Here is a 17,514-nt window from a genome sequence, read left to right as displayed (position 1 = left end):
TGAACTTTTCATTTTTTCTTTATTGTGAGAAGTAATTTTTTTTTTTTTTTTAAATCACCAGGTTCATTCTGTTAACTAAGGAAAAGCTTTACTCTTTTTTCTCAGCTTGCTGAACTAAAGCAGGAATGTCTTGCTCGTGGTTTGGAGACCAAGGGAATAAAACAAGATCTCATCAACAGGCTCCAGGCATATCTTGAAGAGCATGGTGAGTGCTTTGTAGAGGCAGAGTAATATGAGTGAGGGGGTTAATTTTTAGGCTCTGCCGTATGAAGATTTCTTTTTTTCTTTTAGGTTGTTGGTGATGTAAGCTCTTAATTTACTGTGTCAGGAAAACTCTTGATCATTTAAAACAGTGGTTATAATGTAAAGAAATACACCCCTCCCCCTTTTTTAAGACACTAAGTTTATTTCAGCAAATTATTTAAAAGGAAGTATGGGAAAACAAGTATCGTTAGACTGAGAATGGGAAGATTTGAATTCTGAATCCTCTTATGACAAATTTATTCTGTCACTTTGAACAGTCACTATTTACATGATTAGGTGTCTGTTCTGATCTATGAAATGAGACAAATGTTTCCACCCTTGAAATTCATAAACCTAGGTAATCTCTGGTCCCTTCTAGCTCTGACATTCTGTAATTCCACCTTTTTAAAAACAAAACTCGCTTTATTTAAGGCATATTATTATCCCCGGTTGTACAAGTCCCTGCTGTAATTTTTATTTATTCCCTTTTATTCTCATTTCTTTTACCCCAGCTCCCTTAGGCATCTATTCTAATGTGCTTGATATGTAATTTTTGTCTTTGTCCTTGTAAACCATGTAGTGTTGTTTCGGAATACAATATTTTTATAGAATTGGCAATGAGGCCATAGCCTGCCTTCTTGCTTTTTTTCCTCTAAGTACTTTTTTTTTTTTTTTCTTTTTAAGACTTATTCGTATGGCCTGCAGCTTTGTGGTCATCTAGTCTTTTAATTCAAATTCCTGCATAGTGTTCCACCATGTATGGAATCCACCACATTTTACTTTCATTCACCTGGTGATAGACACCTGTATTGCCTCCTGGACTACTTTCATGTTCCTTTGTGTTTCTCTGTGAGAGTTTATACCCAGGAATGGGATTGCCAATTAATATCTATTTATAAATGTATATTTGATGTGATTAAGCATTGACAAATTGTTTTCCAAAATTGCTCTGTAAATCTATACTCTCATCATCAGTGCATGAGGGTTCTTGTATCTCCTCCACACACCTGAACTTGGAACTATTTTATCAAGTGGCTTAACTTTTGCTAATCTGCTGGCTCAATATACTTTCCTTTAATTATTAAAACGTTTGGACATTTGCTGTGTTCATGGTTTTCTTTGGCTTTTTCCTTTGCTGTCTTTCTGTTGGTATTCCCATAATTCACTTGTTAGTTTGCAGACATTTATTTGACATTCTGGTAACTATTCCCTTGGTTTTAGGCACAAGTACCTTCTTTGTCATTTGTTTCTTTTTCCATGGTGTCCTTGCTTAGTTTTGGAAAATCTGCGATTTTTCATATATTACTTTTGCTTAAGGGCTTTTTCCAAAAATCCTTCCCCACCACTAAATCTTAAAGATATTCTCCCACATTACTTTTTACTAGTGTTGTCGTTTGACCTCACCACAATTTTTCAGTCCAGCTGGAGTTCAACTTTGTATTAATGTTAGAGAATACTGTTTTATTTTCTCCATGTGGAACAAATTTTAAGAGCATCATTTTTACCTTCTATTATTGAATTTATTTTGGGAAAGCAGAATGATTATAATTCTAGCCTAAGTACAGTGATCAAGATGGTTTTTTAGCAGGGCTTGACCTGAATATTTTAATATTCTTTAGCTGAAGAGGAGGCAAATGAAGAAGATGTACTGGGAGATGAAACAGAGGTGAGTTGGAGAGTAAGGTTAGTCAGTGTGGCTGCTACCTTGGCCACATTACTTAACATCAATTATTATAGGGCTCAAATGCTAATGTGCTAGGGGAGCACAGAGGGGGAATGAAGGTTCTGAAAAATTGGTTCATTTTTGAGTTCTCATATTCTCTTATTGATGGGTATTTACTGTTGATTTATATTAACCATTGTTTCATTTGGTTTTAGGAAGAAGAACCAAAGCCCATAGAACTGCCTATCAAAGAGGAAGAACCCCCTGAGAAAACTGTTGATATGTAACTATCCCTTTTTTATGATCTGAGTATAGGGCAGACAGTTCTGGGTTTTGGAGGGGTTTTAGTCTTTTTTTTCCCTTTTAAAAAAAAAAATTTTTTTTTTTAACATTTATTTATTTTTGAGACAGAGAGACAGAGCATGAACAGGGGAGGGTCAGAGAGAGACGGAGACACAGAATCTGAAACAGGCTCCAGGCTCTGATTTGTCAGCACAGAGCCCGACGTGGGGCTCAAACTCACGGACTGTGAGATCATGACCTGAGCCGAAGTCGGACACTCAACCGACTGAGCCATCCAGGCGCCTTAATGGAGGGGTTTTAGTCTTTTACTCTGCTTACCTTTTATACATTTCCATTGGATTTTTATTTCTTTCTTTTCTTTTTTTTTTAAGGTTATTTATTTTGAGAGAGAGGGTAAGTGAGCGGGGGAGGAGTAGAGAGAGGGGGAGAGAGAATCCCAAGCAGGCTTTGCACTGTTCAGTGTAATGAACCATGAGATCATGACCTGAGCTGAAATCAAGAGTCAGATACTTAGCTAACTGAGCCACCTAAGTGCCCTCTCATTGTCTTTTTCATTTCTCATTAGATCATTTTCAGAAGAGTCTAATTCATTTTAAGTACATGGTCCCAGTGAAGCAAAGTAGTTTGTCTCTGGGTTATGTAATAGATAATTAGGACCAGGAGACTTCAAGCCCAGACAGAGTTTAGTTCTAGCCTCTGGGGTAGCACCATAATAGGTGATTCTTTTTCCATATAGAGAGTCATATAGATTCTCTGTGTATAAGGAATTTTGTAAGGAGGGAGGGTACTGAGCAGAGATTATATCTCTGAGGTAACACTATATTTTCTCTTCCTTTTTGATTTACAGTAGAGGAAGGGAGGCCAAAGTACTAGAGTGGGAAGTAGATCTTGATTTATGTATCCCACAAGGTTGATAATAAAACAGACAGACAAACAAAAAGGTTGATCACAAACATCTTTCTGGGGGACTCTTTCTATGAATGTCTGGCCATTTTATACTCCACATTAGTAACAGTTGAATCCTTTTTAAAATTTTTGTTCCTCGTAGCTATATTTATGCAGTTAATTATAAGAGATCATATATGTGTTAGTGAAAATCAAACAATACGTAGAGGAGTATATAAATAGAGAATTATGTACCTCTTGTTCCCACCCGCATCTGACTTCCCAGAGGTTTTCAGTATATTCTCTTAGAATGTTTTATATGGGGAGTTTGTGTATATACAGATACATACACACACCAGACATATTGTGGGTTCCTTGATTTTTTTTCAGATCTGGAGATCTTTTTGTATCATTACATGTAATGTTTTTATTTAAATGTGAGTTACAGTAAAACCTTAGATTGTGAGTAACTTGTTCTGCAAGTGTTCCACAAGATGAGCAAACATGTCTAATAAATTTTAACTTGATTAACAAGCGATAGCTTGCAATACAAGTAGTATGTGACACCAAATGTCACATGATCACAACTGAGCCAAGGGTTCTTGAAATTCGCTTTGAAATACTAGTGCTTTGGATTATAAGCATGTTTCCTGAATGAATTATGCTCGCAAACCAAGGTTTTACTGTGCATATTAGGCAGGGTTATAAGCATTTTTACGTGTATTGTTGCTTAATCCTCACATGATAATTATCCTTGTAAGTGATAGGTCTTTTTTTTTTTTTTTTCTTAGCTTGTTATGGGAAATTGCAAGTATATACAAAAGTTACGAGAATAGTATAATAGACCCCCATATACCTATCACCCAGATTTAATACTTATCAATTTAGAACCTTATTCTTTCTAGCAGCTAATAGTACTCCATCCTGTAGATAAACAGTAATTTCATCAGTTTCCTATTGGTGGAAATTTAGATAATTCATAGTAGCAAAAAATGCAGTGATGAATGTTGTTATGTAACTTTTTTATACTGACACAAGTATGTCCATATGATAAACTCCTTGCAGTGGATTTGCTGCAAGGTGATGTGCATTTTTGTCTAACAATACTGCTTTCTAAAGCCATGTAGTTATCTTCCATCATAGGAGGTTTATGTTTAGATATATTACCTTAAGGAAATGGCTTATGGAATAGTTTTAAGTTTACTTACTTATTTTTGAGGGAGAGAATCCCCAGCAGGCTCCATGCTGTCAGCACAGAACCCAATATGGGGCTTGAACTCACAAACTGTGAGATCATGACCTGAGCCAAAATCAAGAGTCAGACACTTAACCAACTTAGCCACCCAGGCGCCCTATAGAATAGCTTTAAAGTACTGATGTTTTGGGGACTTCTAGAGTAAGAAAGAAGATGAGGTAAATACAGTGATAATTGGCTTGTGTGGGTTAACGGTGAAGTTTAAAAATTCTAGAAGTTTCATTATCCTTAGAATATGTAAAATGTGTAATTCTTCATTTAGAGGGCTTTGATTTTATTAATGAATTTCTAAACAAGGAATTTGAAAGTATGTGTGTTTGGGGAGGTGATTTTGCTCTTTAGAGGGATAGTCGTGGTTAGACTACAGAAAGGTTCTGGGTCCCTGAAGTTTGGAGGATGTCTTATATGTGCCTATGAGTAGGAGAGAAATTTCTCAGTGAAGAGAAGAAATTTCCCATGAGTTCCAAAATGTGATGTGTATTTATGGCTTGAGCTTAATTGTGCCTGAAGGAGTTGGAACACAGCAGAAGGAAGCTTCCTCTCTGGGGTTCCCTTTCTACCACGAGGTGTACTGCAGTAATTGTGCTTCAAGATGGGAATGTGAAGAAAGTCATTAGCTTGAGGTTGGCGGAGGTCTTAATGGCATTGGACTTCAAGTAAAACATTAAACTTCAGTGACCCTTTCTGCCAGAACAAGACAGAGAGAGAGCTGGAGAAGGAAGAATGACCAGGAAATGGGAAGAATTCAGGAATTTCTTTAAAGTAGGAATATTCAGGGCTAATATAGGTGCTTTGAACATTCAAAAGGAGATCTTCTTGCTTCATCTTTGGCTTGAGGTTCTCCCAAAATATGCTTGTTTCTAGTTTATCTCTTCCCCACCCCTCACCAACACCCTCCATCCCCAAACAGGGCAGTTAAATATTGTAGGATGTAGTTATGGTCAGCAGGGGGCACCCATTGCTTATCTGTCAGTTCAGGGACCTCCAACAAAAGGATGGAGAGAGTAAGTTCCTGTTCCAGAATTGCTTCCTCTGAAAATGCCATTAAACCATTACTACCTTTCAGGGCATCAAATGGGAAAAGTGTCCGGGATACTGGAACAAAGGCTGTCCATGTCTTTAAATGAGGGACCTTAATGAGACTGGTTATGACCCACAGTTTTATGGGAGTTGTTTGGTGGAGGGTTAATGCCCTTCCGTTTATCCTGGGTACTTCCGAACTTTGTCTCCCACCCCTATGGTCCCCCTTCTTTTGTTTTCTGTTAAACCTTTTGACTAGTAGCTTACCATGTTTTCCTAATTCAAACTCCCCATAGCCTTTTTTCTTCCCACTCCCTTTGGCATTTTTATTTGTCTCACTTTGACTATTCTAGCTGGAGCTACAGTCCCCATGGGAGAAATAAAGGATTTGTAACACAAGGAAACCAGAGCTTGTAGAATAACACTTGTTAATTGTCGTCGTGATGAAAATTGAGAGCTGCCATTTAAATGAGGGTTGGAGGAATAGTCATTAGTCCAGAAGTAAATTTAAAGTTCCTAAAGTAAATGAAATGGTTTCTGGTGTCCTTTGAGTGTTTTCCTTCAACCCAGTGTATATACCCAGGCCTCTTTTCTGATATATTTTTTTAATACTTTTTTTTTTAATGTTTTTATTAATTTATTTTTGAGACAGAGACAGAGCATGAGCAGGGGAGGGACAGAGAGAGAGGGAGACACAGAATCTGAAGCAGGCTCCAGGCTCTGAGCTGACAGCACAGAGCCCAATGCAGGGCTCGAACTCACGGAGTGTGAGATCATGACCTGAGCTGAAGTCGGACACTCAACCAACTGAGCCACCCAGGCGCCCCTATTTTTTTAATACTTTATTTAGCAAAGTAGGTTAGTCTGTTATTTGAACTCATCAATAGATGGCAGTTCAAGAAACTGAAGTTCTCCTGGATTTCATATTTTTTTGGACTAAGGGATGATGGAGAGATAATGGGACAGAAGACCTGATTCAGGTGAATTCTTCTACATTCTAAGGTTTAGGGTAGAATATTAATAAGTTTTCTGATTTAAAAAAAATTTCTTTCATTTCCAGGACAACAGAGAAGAAAGTGGTAAAAATTACATCTGAGATACCACAGACTGAGGTGGGTATTCTGCTCCCTAGTAGAAAAGCAGTCTTTCTATATATCTTTCTGTTTCTTACTTTTTTTTTTTTTTTAATGTTTGTTTATTTTTGAGAGAGAGAGAGACAGAACATGAGCAGAGGAGGGGCAGAGAGAGAGAGGGAGACACAGAATCCGAAGCAGGCTCCAGGCTCTAGGCTGTCAGCACAGAGCCTGACATGGGGCTCGAACTCACAAACTAAGATCATGAAGTTGGACGCCCAACTGACTAAGCCACCCAAGCACCCTTCTTTTTATTCTATCTGTATCATCACTTTAAAGAACTGACTCATACGCAGAAAATCAGTATTGACAGATTTTGGTATTGATACATTTTTCTGCCACCTGCGCTTGGGAAAATATTTGGGTTGGCATAGTCATCTTTGAAGCCCTAGTCTTTTTGTATATAGTACTAAGGCTTTAGTGGTATCTCTCTTTAGATGTTGGCAAACTAGGATTAGAGTTTGGGAGGATTGTACCTTGGAAAAGATGAAAAATAAGGGAAGATGTCACTACTGGAAAGCTGGTAAGACTGAAATGTCTCTGGACTTTGTGTCAAGATCTCTGAAGTTAGGTTCCAGTTGAGATGTATGGTGTTTTTTGGGTTTTTTTTTGTTTGTTTTGTTTTGGTACCTTTAAAGTAGAGATGGCATAGGACAACACTGCCTCATTTCTAACTGAAAGAGTACTACTAGTGTTGGAACCAAGCTGTTCCTTTGATCCGTTTTCAAAGGTCAACTAAACACAGCTTTTGTCTTCTTGGCTTCGTGCAGAATGTGGGTTTTATTATATTCCTTTCCTTTTGTTTTTGAGGACATGAATGTAATAATGGTCTTTTGTGTTTGCTTTCTGGAAAAGGCTGTTGAGTTAAGCCCTGGGTGGATACAACCTGATATCCTCTAGGGGTGTCAGTATCCTCAGTTTAGACCTTATGAAATATACTCCTGATGTTCTAAAGATACCCTCTTCTAAACAACTTTTCTCTTTAAAGAAGGAAACCAGAAATTAATTTTTCTCTTCCACTTCTTTTGTCTTTTTATCACCTAGAGAATGCAGAAGAGAGCTGAGCGATTCAATGTACCTGTGAGCTTAGAGAGTAAAAAAGCTGCTCGGGCAGCAAGGTGAGTGTCCTGAGCCTTTTAGATCTGAGATAGTGATAGTACGAAGGTGGAGGCATGATCCTAGATTTTAAATATAATTCTTGATTTTAAGTAGAATAGAGACCTTGCTGAAAAGAAATACTCTTTTGGCTTTGTTCAGAACATCTCTCCTGATTTGGATGTAGTAGCTATAGATTGGGTCTTATCAAGCAGAATTTTTCTAATAGGTGAAAGTCAGAAACTGACTTCCCCCTATTTTGATAAGTCTCCCTTTTAGCTTATTCTGTGGGCTCTTGGTGAGAAAAAGAGTAAACTGAACCTCTTTCATGAGGTTGTTAGAATTAGCTAATGATTGCAAGGCTTGAGATCACAAGCAAGAAGTGCCATATGTACACTTGACACGGAGACAGACAACCAGGAGTGTGAACAGCTTCCTAAAATTTAACTTGTTTTTCTTTCTACAGATTTGGGATTTCTTCAGTTCCATCAAAAGGTAAGAGTACAGAGACTCTAATGAGAAAGTTGTCTTTATATTTTTACTTTTCTGTCACAACAAATTAAGGCAAACTTGTTAGTTTTAGAAAACTTTTAAGAGGTTATAGCATTCACCTCTTTGCTTTACATAAAACCATACTTAAGCCTTCCCAGGCAATTTAGCATAGGAGGGAGTACCAACATTTGTTTTGGTCTTCTTGGACATCTTTAGAGAAGTTTCATTTTTTTATTACTTTCCCTACTCATTCTGGTGTCTCAAATCAGCATGTAATTATTGTGTACCTGTCCAGTGTTCTGCCTTATGTGAGTGGTGAAAGAACAGAGTTCTTTTTGCTTCAGCAGTCTTAACTTCTAGGAATTTACAAGGAAATGATCTTGGATATGCTTAAAGACTTGGTTAGCCATAAGGATTATCACAGTATTATTTTTAGTGGTAATTGGAAACAATGTAATATACAATAGGGAATTGGTTAAATAAATGTGTACCATAGTATATAGTAGAAGACTATGTAAATGTTAAAGTGATATTGAAGAAAATTTGTCAGAAAAATATTAAGTGAAAACAGGTTATAAAATTGTATTTGCAGTATATTCCCCTTTTGGTAGTAGAAGTACACATATGGATAGAAAAAAGTTGGGGTTGCCTGACTGGCTTAGTTGGTGGAGCATGTGACTTTGGATCTTAAAGTTGTAAGTTCAGGCCGCACATGTGACCATGGAGTTTACTTAAAAATAAAAATTAAAAAATTTTTTTAATATAAAAAGGAATAGAGGTTGGAGGAATATATACTAAATTGTTACTGCTCCTGGTCTCTGGTGGAATTTTGAGTGACGACTTTTTGCTGGTCTATGTTTTTAAAATTAGTATATTGAATATGTATCTTGTAATAAATTAGGGGAAAAGTTACTTCTTAAAATTTTTTTATTTCAGAGAGAGTGTAAACGGGAGAGGAGTAGAGGGAGAGAGAGAATATTTTGTTTTGTTTTGTTTTTTCTTTCAAGTGTAAGCTGGGGAGGGGCAGAGAGAGGAACAGAGGCTCTGAAGCAGGCTCTGCCCTGACAGCAGTGAGCCCTGAACTCACAAACCATGAGATCATGATGAGCCGAAAGCAAGAGTCAGACATTTAACCTACTTAACCATCCAGGTGCCCCAGGAAAAAGTTACTTTCAAAAAGAATAAAGTCCACATTCTCGAGACTTAAATTTTAAATGTAATATCTTAATCTAATTTAGTCTTCCTAGTGATCTGTCAGTTTAAAGTGTGTTAAGAAAATGTCCTCCAAAGATCTAGTGTTTTGGTGTGCTTTTTAAAAAGACTAGCAAAATTCTAGCCACTATCACTACATGTTTTGTTTTATTTGTTTGTTTATTTTTAAATGTTTATTTTTGAGAGGGAGAGCATGAGCGGGAGAGAGGCAGAGCAAGAATGAGACAGAGGATCCAAAGCAGATTCTGTGCTGACAGCAGAGAGCCTGATGTGGGGCTTGAACTCACAAGCAATGAGATAGTGACCTGAGCCGAAATCAGACGCTTAACCAACTGAGCCACCCACTCACCCGTCTTTCTTTTTTTTTAACAGCTTTATTGAAATATAATTCATATTCCATATAGCTTATCCATTTAAAGTATATAATTCAATGGTTTTTTAAAAAATATATTCACAGCATTGTGCAGTCATCACCACAGTCTAATTTTACATGTTCATCTCCCCAAAAAGAAACCCTGTACTTACTAGCAATTGTTTCCCATTCCCTCCCACCTCCCCTACCCAAACAACCACTCATTTTTTTCGTGGTTTCAAATATAAATTTGCCTTCATATAAATATAATTGTACAATTCATAGTTTTTTGTGACTGGCTTCTTAGCATAATGTATTCAGGGTTCATCCATATTGTAGAATGCATCAATACTTCCTTTCTTTTTAATGTTGGATAATTATCCATTGTATGCATATGCCACATTTTATCCATTCATCAGCTAATGGACATTTGGGTTGTTTTTACTTTTGGCTACTATAGCTCATGCTGCTCTGAACATTCATATATAAGTTTTGGTGTGGATGTATGTTTCGTTTCTCTTGGGTGTATAGTGAGAAGTGGGATTATTGGGTCATATGGTACATTCTCTGTTTAACTTTTTGAGTAACTGCCAAATTGTTTTCTAAAGTGGCTCTACCAGGGCGCTTGGGTGGTTCAGTCAGTTAAACATCTGACTTTGGCCCAGGTCATGATCTCTGTGTTGGGCTTTGTGCTGACAGTACGGAGCCTGCTTGGGATTCTGTCTCCCCCTCTCTGTGTTCCTCCCCTGCACTTGCTTTGTCTGTCTCTTTCTCAAAAATAAACATTAAAAAAAATTAAAATGTTAAATAAAACTTTTTTTATTTTCTTCTTTAGGCCTGTCTTCTGATGCCAAGCCTATGGTAAGACATCTTTTTTTTATACCTTGAGAGAGAAATCTCAACTCTAGTTTTAAAGTTAGAAACAACTTCTCCCCAGATCATAGGACTCTCTGAGATCATATGAGTTTGGTGACTGTTTTCAATATAGTGTTTTATGTCCTAAATAAAATGAATTGAGTACTTAGAGGTCAGGAAAATGCCATATCTTCAGAGTCACTATAGACATCTTCCTTCCTATCATTCTTCTTGAAAAAAATGAATAGATTTTGTTAGCTACAGGACAATCCATATAATTCTTTGTTTTATGATACTGTAGTTTTAGGCCTTATCCAGTGGCTTTGGACAATGTCTGATTCTTTTTTTTAATTTAATTTTATTTTTTTTTCAACGTTTATTTATTTTTGGGACAGAGAGAGACAGAGCATGAACGGGGGAGGGGCAGAGAGACAGGGAGACACAGAATCGGAAACAGGCTCCAGGCTCTGAGCCATCAGCCCAGAGCCCGACGCGGGGCTCGAACTCACGGACCGCGAGATCGTGACCTGGCTGAAGTCGGACGCTTAACCGACTGCGCCACCCAGGCGCCCCGGACAATGTCTGATTCTTAGTTACCACAAGTGAATCTGTGGAAGCAACTTATGAGTTCTGTTGGTAGATACTGGTATTTTTCAACACTACCTATTAAATATAAAATCCTAAAATAAGGAATACTAGAATATGTCTGGACCATTGTGATTAGGTGGCATATTTAGAAAATGAAAACAAATACTTTGGGTGGATGATGTTTGACTTTATGAAATCCTGTTTGGGATTACAGTGTAGTATCATAAGTGAAGCTGAAATGTAGTAGTACCAGTAGTTGCAGTAGTAGTAGTAGTAGTAGTAGTAGTAGTAGTAGTAATGAAATATCCCACATATCCTTATGATAGTAAGTTTTGTATATCAAGGCTTCCAAGAAAAAGGAAGAGAATTGAATTAGGTACTGGTGGTAGATTTGGTTTCTGAAGTAATGAGAGGTGGGTATAGAGTTAAGAACTATTGCAAAGGCTATGTATAGGAATTAATGATTTTGAACTGTGAATAATAGACTTGTTTGGAGGTGATTATTTAGGTATTTGTTTGCTCCTTCAAGCAGTGTTTGGCCTACTTTGATTTTAAACCCTCTTGAGGCTCTTGCCACCTTTGATGAACGAAGGAGGCTGGGCTGAATCTTTGACTGCATTCCAGAAAAGGCCTTTTAATAATTAATGGCATGGATGGGTGCTGCTTAGTTTCCTGATTTGGCACATATAGAGTATCTTTGATATCGTAGGTTTAATTGAACTCTTAGCTTTGGACTGTAATTTCTGCTTTTTGTATTTTCTGTTTTGATTTTTTTAAATATGGGTTCCCCCTTTGCCTTTTTTTTTTTATAGGTTAACCTTGATAAACTAAAGGAAAGAGCTCAAAGATTTGGTTTGAATGTCTCTTCAATCTCCAGAAAGGTAAAGTACTGTTTTTGCCACCTTAGAACAGCTTGGGGGCTACATAGACTGGAAATGACTGTCCTGAGAATATAGCAAGCTATTCAGCACTTCATTTCATGAAGTCTTTTGACTATCACCTCTTCTCACTGACTTTTTTATTTTTTAATGTTTGTTTATTTTTGAGAGAGACAGCATGAGCGGGGAGGGACAGAGAGAGAGGGAGAGACAGAATCTGAAGCAGGCTGCAGGCTCTGAGCTGTTAGTGCAGGGCCTGACACAGGGCTTGAACTCACGATCATTGAACATAAGATCATGACCTGAGCTGAGGTCGGATGCTTAACTGACTGAGCCACCCAGGGGCCTCCTCTCACTGACTTTTGATTGCATTACAGGAATTATTTCACATAGCGAATTTTTTTTTTTTTTTCCCTGCAGATTTTTTCCATAGTTTTCACTCAGGCAGTTAGAACATGGTCTGCATTTCTCTTGGTTAGGATGTTGAATTCAATGATGTTAAAAACCTGCTACATCTGCTGTAACTTCTGATATAGTTATAATGGAAACAGGAGATGACAGTCCTGTCTTTAGGTCAAAGGTACCTAGAAACAAAATTTGAAGGTTTTCTGGAACAAAAACGAGAAAATTATTTCATTCTTTCTGCTCCTCTGCTAACAGACACTATTGAGTTTATTAAGCAAGATAACACCTGCTGTGTGGTGCAATCAGTTCTACAGGGCATTGTTGTATTTGGAGTTTTGCCAGGCACATTGGCGAAAATGCTGAGGATTCTCCTTTGCCTAGAGCAGGTAGTCTCTTAATCTTTGTTCTGTGAGAATGAAAGCATGTTTCTTGGTTGTTGAAATGGGGACAGGGTTAAGGAAGACTACTTCAAACCAGAAGAACTGTCAAAAGAAAAAAAGTCTCTGGGGCGCCTCCTGGCTCAGTTGGAAGAGCATGCGACTCTTAATCTCAGAGTTGTGAGTTTGAGCCCCATGTTGAGTGTAGAGATTACATAAATAAATAAACCTAAAAAAAAGTAATTTCTTACTTGAGTATGGAAACATTTAACTCTCTGAAAATCTATCGGAAAATACTGACAGTGGTTGTTACATTTTTGCTCAGGAGAAAAATTGAGCACTAAAAAGTAAACACTTGTGACTCAGTAGGGCTTCTCAGACAAAAGTGTGCTCCATTTTCCTTCCTTTTAGGTAACATTTTTTATGTTTACCAGAAGCATAACATCAGGTCTTTGTGCCCAGCTTGATGCTGAGACCATAGGTGTTCAGTAGGGGTATTTACTAGTTTATGTGAAATTTTAATTTATTTTTTATTATGTTTTTAAATGTTTGTTTATTTTTGAGAGAGGCAGAGAGACAGAGGATCCCAAGCAGGGCCCGTGCTATTAGCACAGAGCCCATTGTGGGGCTCAAACTCACGAGAACTATGAGATCATGACCTGAGCTGAAATCAAGAGTCTGCTGCTTAACCGACTGAGCCACCCATGTGCCCCTATTTCAAATTTAAAAAAAAAAAAAAAAGGAGTTGAGAGTAGGCAGAGTATGTGATTCTTAAACCACATGTAGCTTAATTGGGAAAAATTATAATAAACCAAGTCTTTAGTGTTTTGCTCGATAGCCAAGGGGAAGGGTGCTTGGATCTGTGGCCTCAGTTCTTATCTGTCTCCTTTTGTATATGAAGACTAGGTGTCTGAGAATCGTATTGGAATCAGTGTAATAAATGGAACTTGTATGCAAAGAGAATATCTCAAAAGTTACAAGCTTCCAAGCAAAGTGGTTCCTGGAAGAAATCTCAGCAGTAACTTCACTGTAGAGAATTGTGTGTTCCATTAAAATTAACAAAATTGAACATACTATCTCCAGCTATGTAGCTCATTTGGGTACATTCCTGAGAGGAGTTTGCCCCTCACTTTATACTGCCCACCTGAGTTATTTTCATAGTATTTCATTACAGGGATATCAGCCTTTTCACTTCACTTACCTAGAATCTTTCTCCATATTTGACTTGCTTTCATTTTTAGTCCATAGGAAGAAGCTAAAGCATGAATAAATACATTTTTTAACTTTGTGACTTTGAGCAAATTGCTAAACTTCTGTAAAACTGGGAGTAACACTAGTAAACTAGTAACACTAGTAAAACTACCTAACACTGTTTGTGAAGGGGAAATGTGTATATGAAATTATCTAAAGTAGTGACGCTTTGATCTTTAATAAATGTTTGTTTTCTTAGTTCTGTTGGCCACCTGGCTTTATGACTTTAATTGAGGTAATTAACTTTTGTGTTTTAGTTCATCACTGATAAGATTTCACTTCCTATTTTAAATCTCTGAAGAGTTGGGGCACCTGGCTAGCATGCAACTCTTTTTTTTTTTTTTTTTTTTTTAATGTATGTTTGTTTTGAGAGGGAGAGAGTCCACACATGTGTGTGCAGAGGAGAGGCAGAGAGAGGAGAATAGGAGAGAATCCCAAGCAGGCTCCGGGATGTCAGTGCAGAGCCCGACGTGGGGCTCCATCTCACGAACCACAAGATCATAACCCGAGCTGAAGTCAAGAGTCGGGCACTCTTGCCCAAAGTGTGCAACTCTTGATCTTGAGGTTGTGAGTTCCAGCCCCAGGCTGGGTGTAGGGATTACTAAAACAAAATAAATAAACTTAAAAAAATAATTAAAAAAATTAATCTTTGAAGGGTTATAATCAGATAATGATAATTGGTAAAACTCTCACTTTATGAGTTCCGTTTTCAGATAACGTTCATTGTCATACATATGTTCTAGAGTAGTTTTCTTAAATTCTGTAGCAAAATACTAGTTAAAAATTTTTAATTTAATTAATTTATTTTTAGAGAGACAGAGAGATAGTGTGAGTGGTGGAAGGGTGGAGAGAGAGAGAAAGAGAAAGAGAGTCCCAAGTAGGTTCCGCACTGTCAGCACAGAGCTTGAAGTGGGGCTTGAACCCACAAACTATGAGATCATAACCTGAGCTGAGATCAAGTCGGATGCTTAACTGACCCACCCAGGTGCCCAAGGTTTTTTAAATTTCTAATTCATTTGGGCCACCTGGCTGGCTCACTCAGTAGAGCATGTGACTCTTGATCTCTTGGTCAGAGAGAGCTTTCTTAAAATTTTTAGGGGTGCCTGGAAACTGAAAATTTTAATTAAATTTAAATAGCTACATGTATATTGGACAGTTCAAGCCTACCTTATATCTCACACAGTTTTCACACTTGGAAGTATCATAGGAATTCTTTATCAGACCACAAACTTGGACCACTGTCTCTGTAGCCCAGAATTTTTTAGTGCCTATAGAAGATAAGCAGTTTTAGGGGCTCCACGTGGCTCAGTTGGTTCAGTTACAGATTCTTAATAACCACTCAGGTCATGATTTCATGATTTCATTGAGCCCATGTCAGGCTCTGTGTGCTGACTTTGTGGAGCCTGCTTGGGATTCTCTCTCTGCCCTTCTTTCTCTGCCCCTCCTGCATGCACATATGCAATGTGCGCACTCTCTCAAAATAAACATTAAAATATATACATGCAACCTCAGAGTGAATGTGGAAGGAGAGAAATTGGAGGAGAGGGAGTAGTAAGAGATAAGAAGGACTAAATGTTCTTTTTTTCAAGTAACTTTTCCCCCAGAACTTAGTTCTTCTAGATCCAGATCCTCAAATTGCAACTGGCTGCATTCTCAGTGAGAGTTGTTTGGTTCAGAATCTTGTGCTTAACTGTTCTCTATCACCAGAGATGATTTGCTACTTAGTATTTGGTTGGCCAAGGTTAGTGACCTGATTAAGTTTGTATTTATGGAACAGCCAGATCAGCATACTCTGGCCGCCTCACTCTGGGGTCCTGGGTTCCAGTATAGCCTCCTCTAATATAATTTGGTCATCTATCTTTCAAGTTTTATAATTCTCTAGGCACAGATCTCATTCACTTAGATAAAATGCAAATAGTGGAAGTTAGCAGGTAGTGTAGAGATTTCTCTTTTCATCCTAGTATTCTGAAAAAGGCAATGAGAAACCCCCCTCGTGTTATCTCCATTGCATGGAGTTTGTGTTTGCTTGATCCAGCTTAAATCCCAGATTGCTTGCTGGTTTCTCTTCAGTAGATTCCTCTATAGACCAGTGTATATGATAAAGAGAAAGAGTGTGAGAGGAAGTGAGCCATGGGTCAATAGTGTTTATGACTGATTTTTTTTTTTTAACTGTCACAATTCGATCCTTTTTTCTTTATATTTTAGATTTACATCTTGAGCATGTTACAAATTTGAGGAAACTAAATCTCTGCTATTCTTCTTAGGCTGACTTTTGCATGACTGCTCGTGTATTTCAGCTTTCATCTCCACTAGTATACTTTACATGTTAGGCAGTACACAGAAACTTAAAGAAATCTGGCTTCCCTCCTCACCCCCCCCCCCCCCCCCAATCATCTTCCTCCTTTCCCCCTGCCCAAGAAAGGCCTGTCCGTTCATGTTTCCAGCTCAAGTCTCAGTGAATAGAATCCTGTTGGTTTAGGATAATGGGAAGTGACAGGGCAAAGAATGGCACTGGCATTTATAGACATTTTTTACACAAGAGGCTGTAAATTGTCCCCTCCAACTCTTTGGACTATTTGAGGATAGAATGGCATGCCTTTTCTCATATAAGCCTCATGGTGACTATGGGCTGAGAAACCTCCCACCCCCTCAAACAAAACAAAACCCAGATAAAATAACCTCTGCCTGGTTGGTTCTGATTGATCACCAGCTAGGTTTTCAGTCTTGTGCTTGACTGGTTGTTGTTGTTGTTGTTGTTGTTGTTGTTGTTTTCTCCCCCCTCTCTCTGTCAGTTTTCCATGTCTCCTAAGAGGAGTAGTGTTTGGGTTAGTCCTATTGGTGAAGGACAGGACTCGGCTTGGCACGTAAGAAACTCCTCTTTGAAAGGAGCAAGAGATGGATAGAGGGAATAGATGGGAAGCCAGCTCAGTTAATAGGTGATGGTCATAGGACGTTAGTTTTATCAAAACTCTGGGCTTAGAGTTATGGTGTTAAGTGATGTAGCTAATTTGGATTGTTTTGTTTTCATTTTTTCTCCCCAAACGTTGGCATATTTGGGGGAAGTAAAACTTGATACTTTAGGAAGTTATAGAACATCCAGCTCAGTAAGTATTAAAACACAACAAAAGAAAACCCAAACTCAGGCACTAAGCAGAAAACTGAAATGTAGTTTATACTCTTCTCCCCCACATGTGAGGGGCATGTGTTACTGCTTCTTGGTTCTTAATTAGTAGTAGAAACTATAGGCATCTTTTATCCCTATTGACCTTAATATATCTTCCTTATTTCTGTGCTGGCATTTTACTGAGATTTCCCTACTTTGTAGCTTGTGTTAAGGTCACTGTCCTAATGAGTTACCTTGAGGCCTGTATACCCTAAAGGCTGCTTTTCCTGTGTTTTGATTTTTGCCAGTTTTCTTCCTGATGGTTATGGTCTGTGTTATTATACAGTGTCCGAATATAAAAAGGTTAAAAAATTAAATATTCCTCCATTGATCATTGTCTTGTT

General features: G+C 37.9%; 1 protein-coding gene across 2 annotated transcripts in view; it reads left to right on the top strand.

The window, feature by feature from the left end:
* The window catches only part of LOC123591119 (SAP domain containing ribonucleoprotein), a 55,748-nt gene that overhangs the window by 11,575 nt on the left and 26,659 nt on the right, over positions 1–17,514 (top strand). For both annotated transcript variants that reach the window (XR_006709122.1, XM_045464913.1), the window contains exons 2-9: positions 106–205; positions 1,863–1,909; positions 2,122–2,189; positions 6,430–6,481; positions 7,547–7,620; positions 8,064–8,092; positions 10,489–10,514; positions 11,909–11,977. Coding sequence is in view for 1 of the 2 variants with exons in the window: in XM_045464913.1 (XP_045320869.1) it covers positions 106–205; positions 1,863–1,909; positions 2,122–2,189; positions 6,430–6,481; positions 7,547–7,620; positions 8,064–8,092; positions 10,489–10,514; positions 11,909–11,977 (465 nt within the window). In the remaining variant the exon portion in view is untranslated. The remainder of the gene's footprint in view (positions 1–105; positions 206–1,862; positions 1,910–2,121; positions 2,190–6,429; positions 6,482–7,546; positions 7,621–8,063; positions 8,093–10,488; positions 10,515–11,908; positions 11,978–17,514) is intronic.

The sequence above is a fragment of the Leopardus geoffroyi genome, chromosome B4 (genome assembly GCF_018350155.1).
Source record: "Leopardus geoffroyi isolate Oge1 chromosome B4, O.geoffroyi_Oge1_pat1.0, whole genome shotgun sequence".
Classification (NCBI taxonomy): domain Eukaryota; kingdom Metazoa; phylum Chordata; class Mammalia; order Carnivora; family Felidae; genus Leopardus; species Leopardus geoffroyi.
The sequence above is the reverse complement of the archived record's forward strand: the minus strand, read 5'-3'. Positions and strand labels throughout refer to the sequence as shown.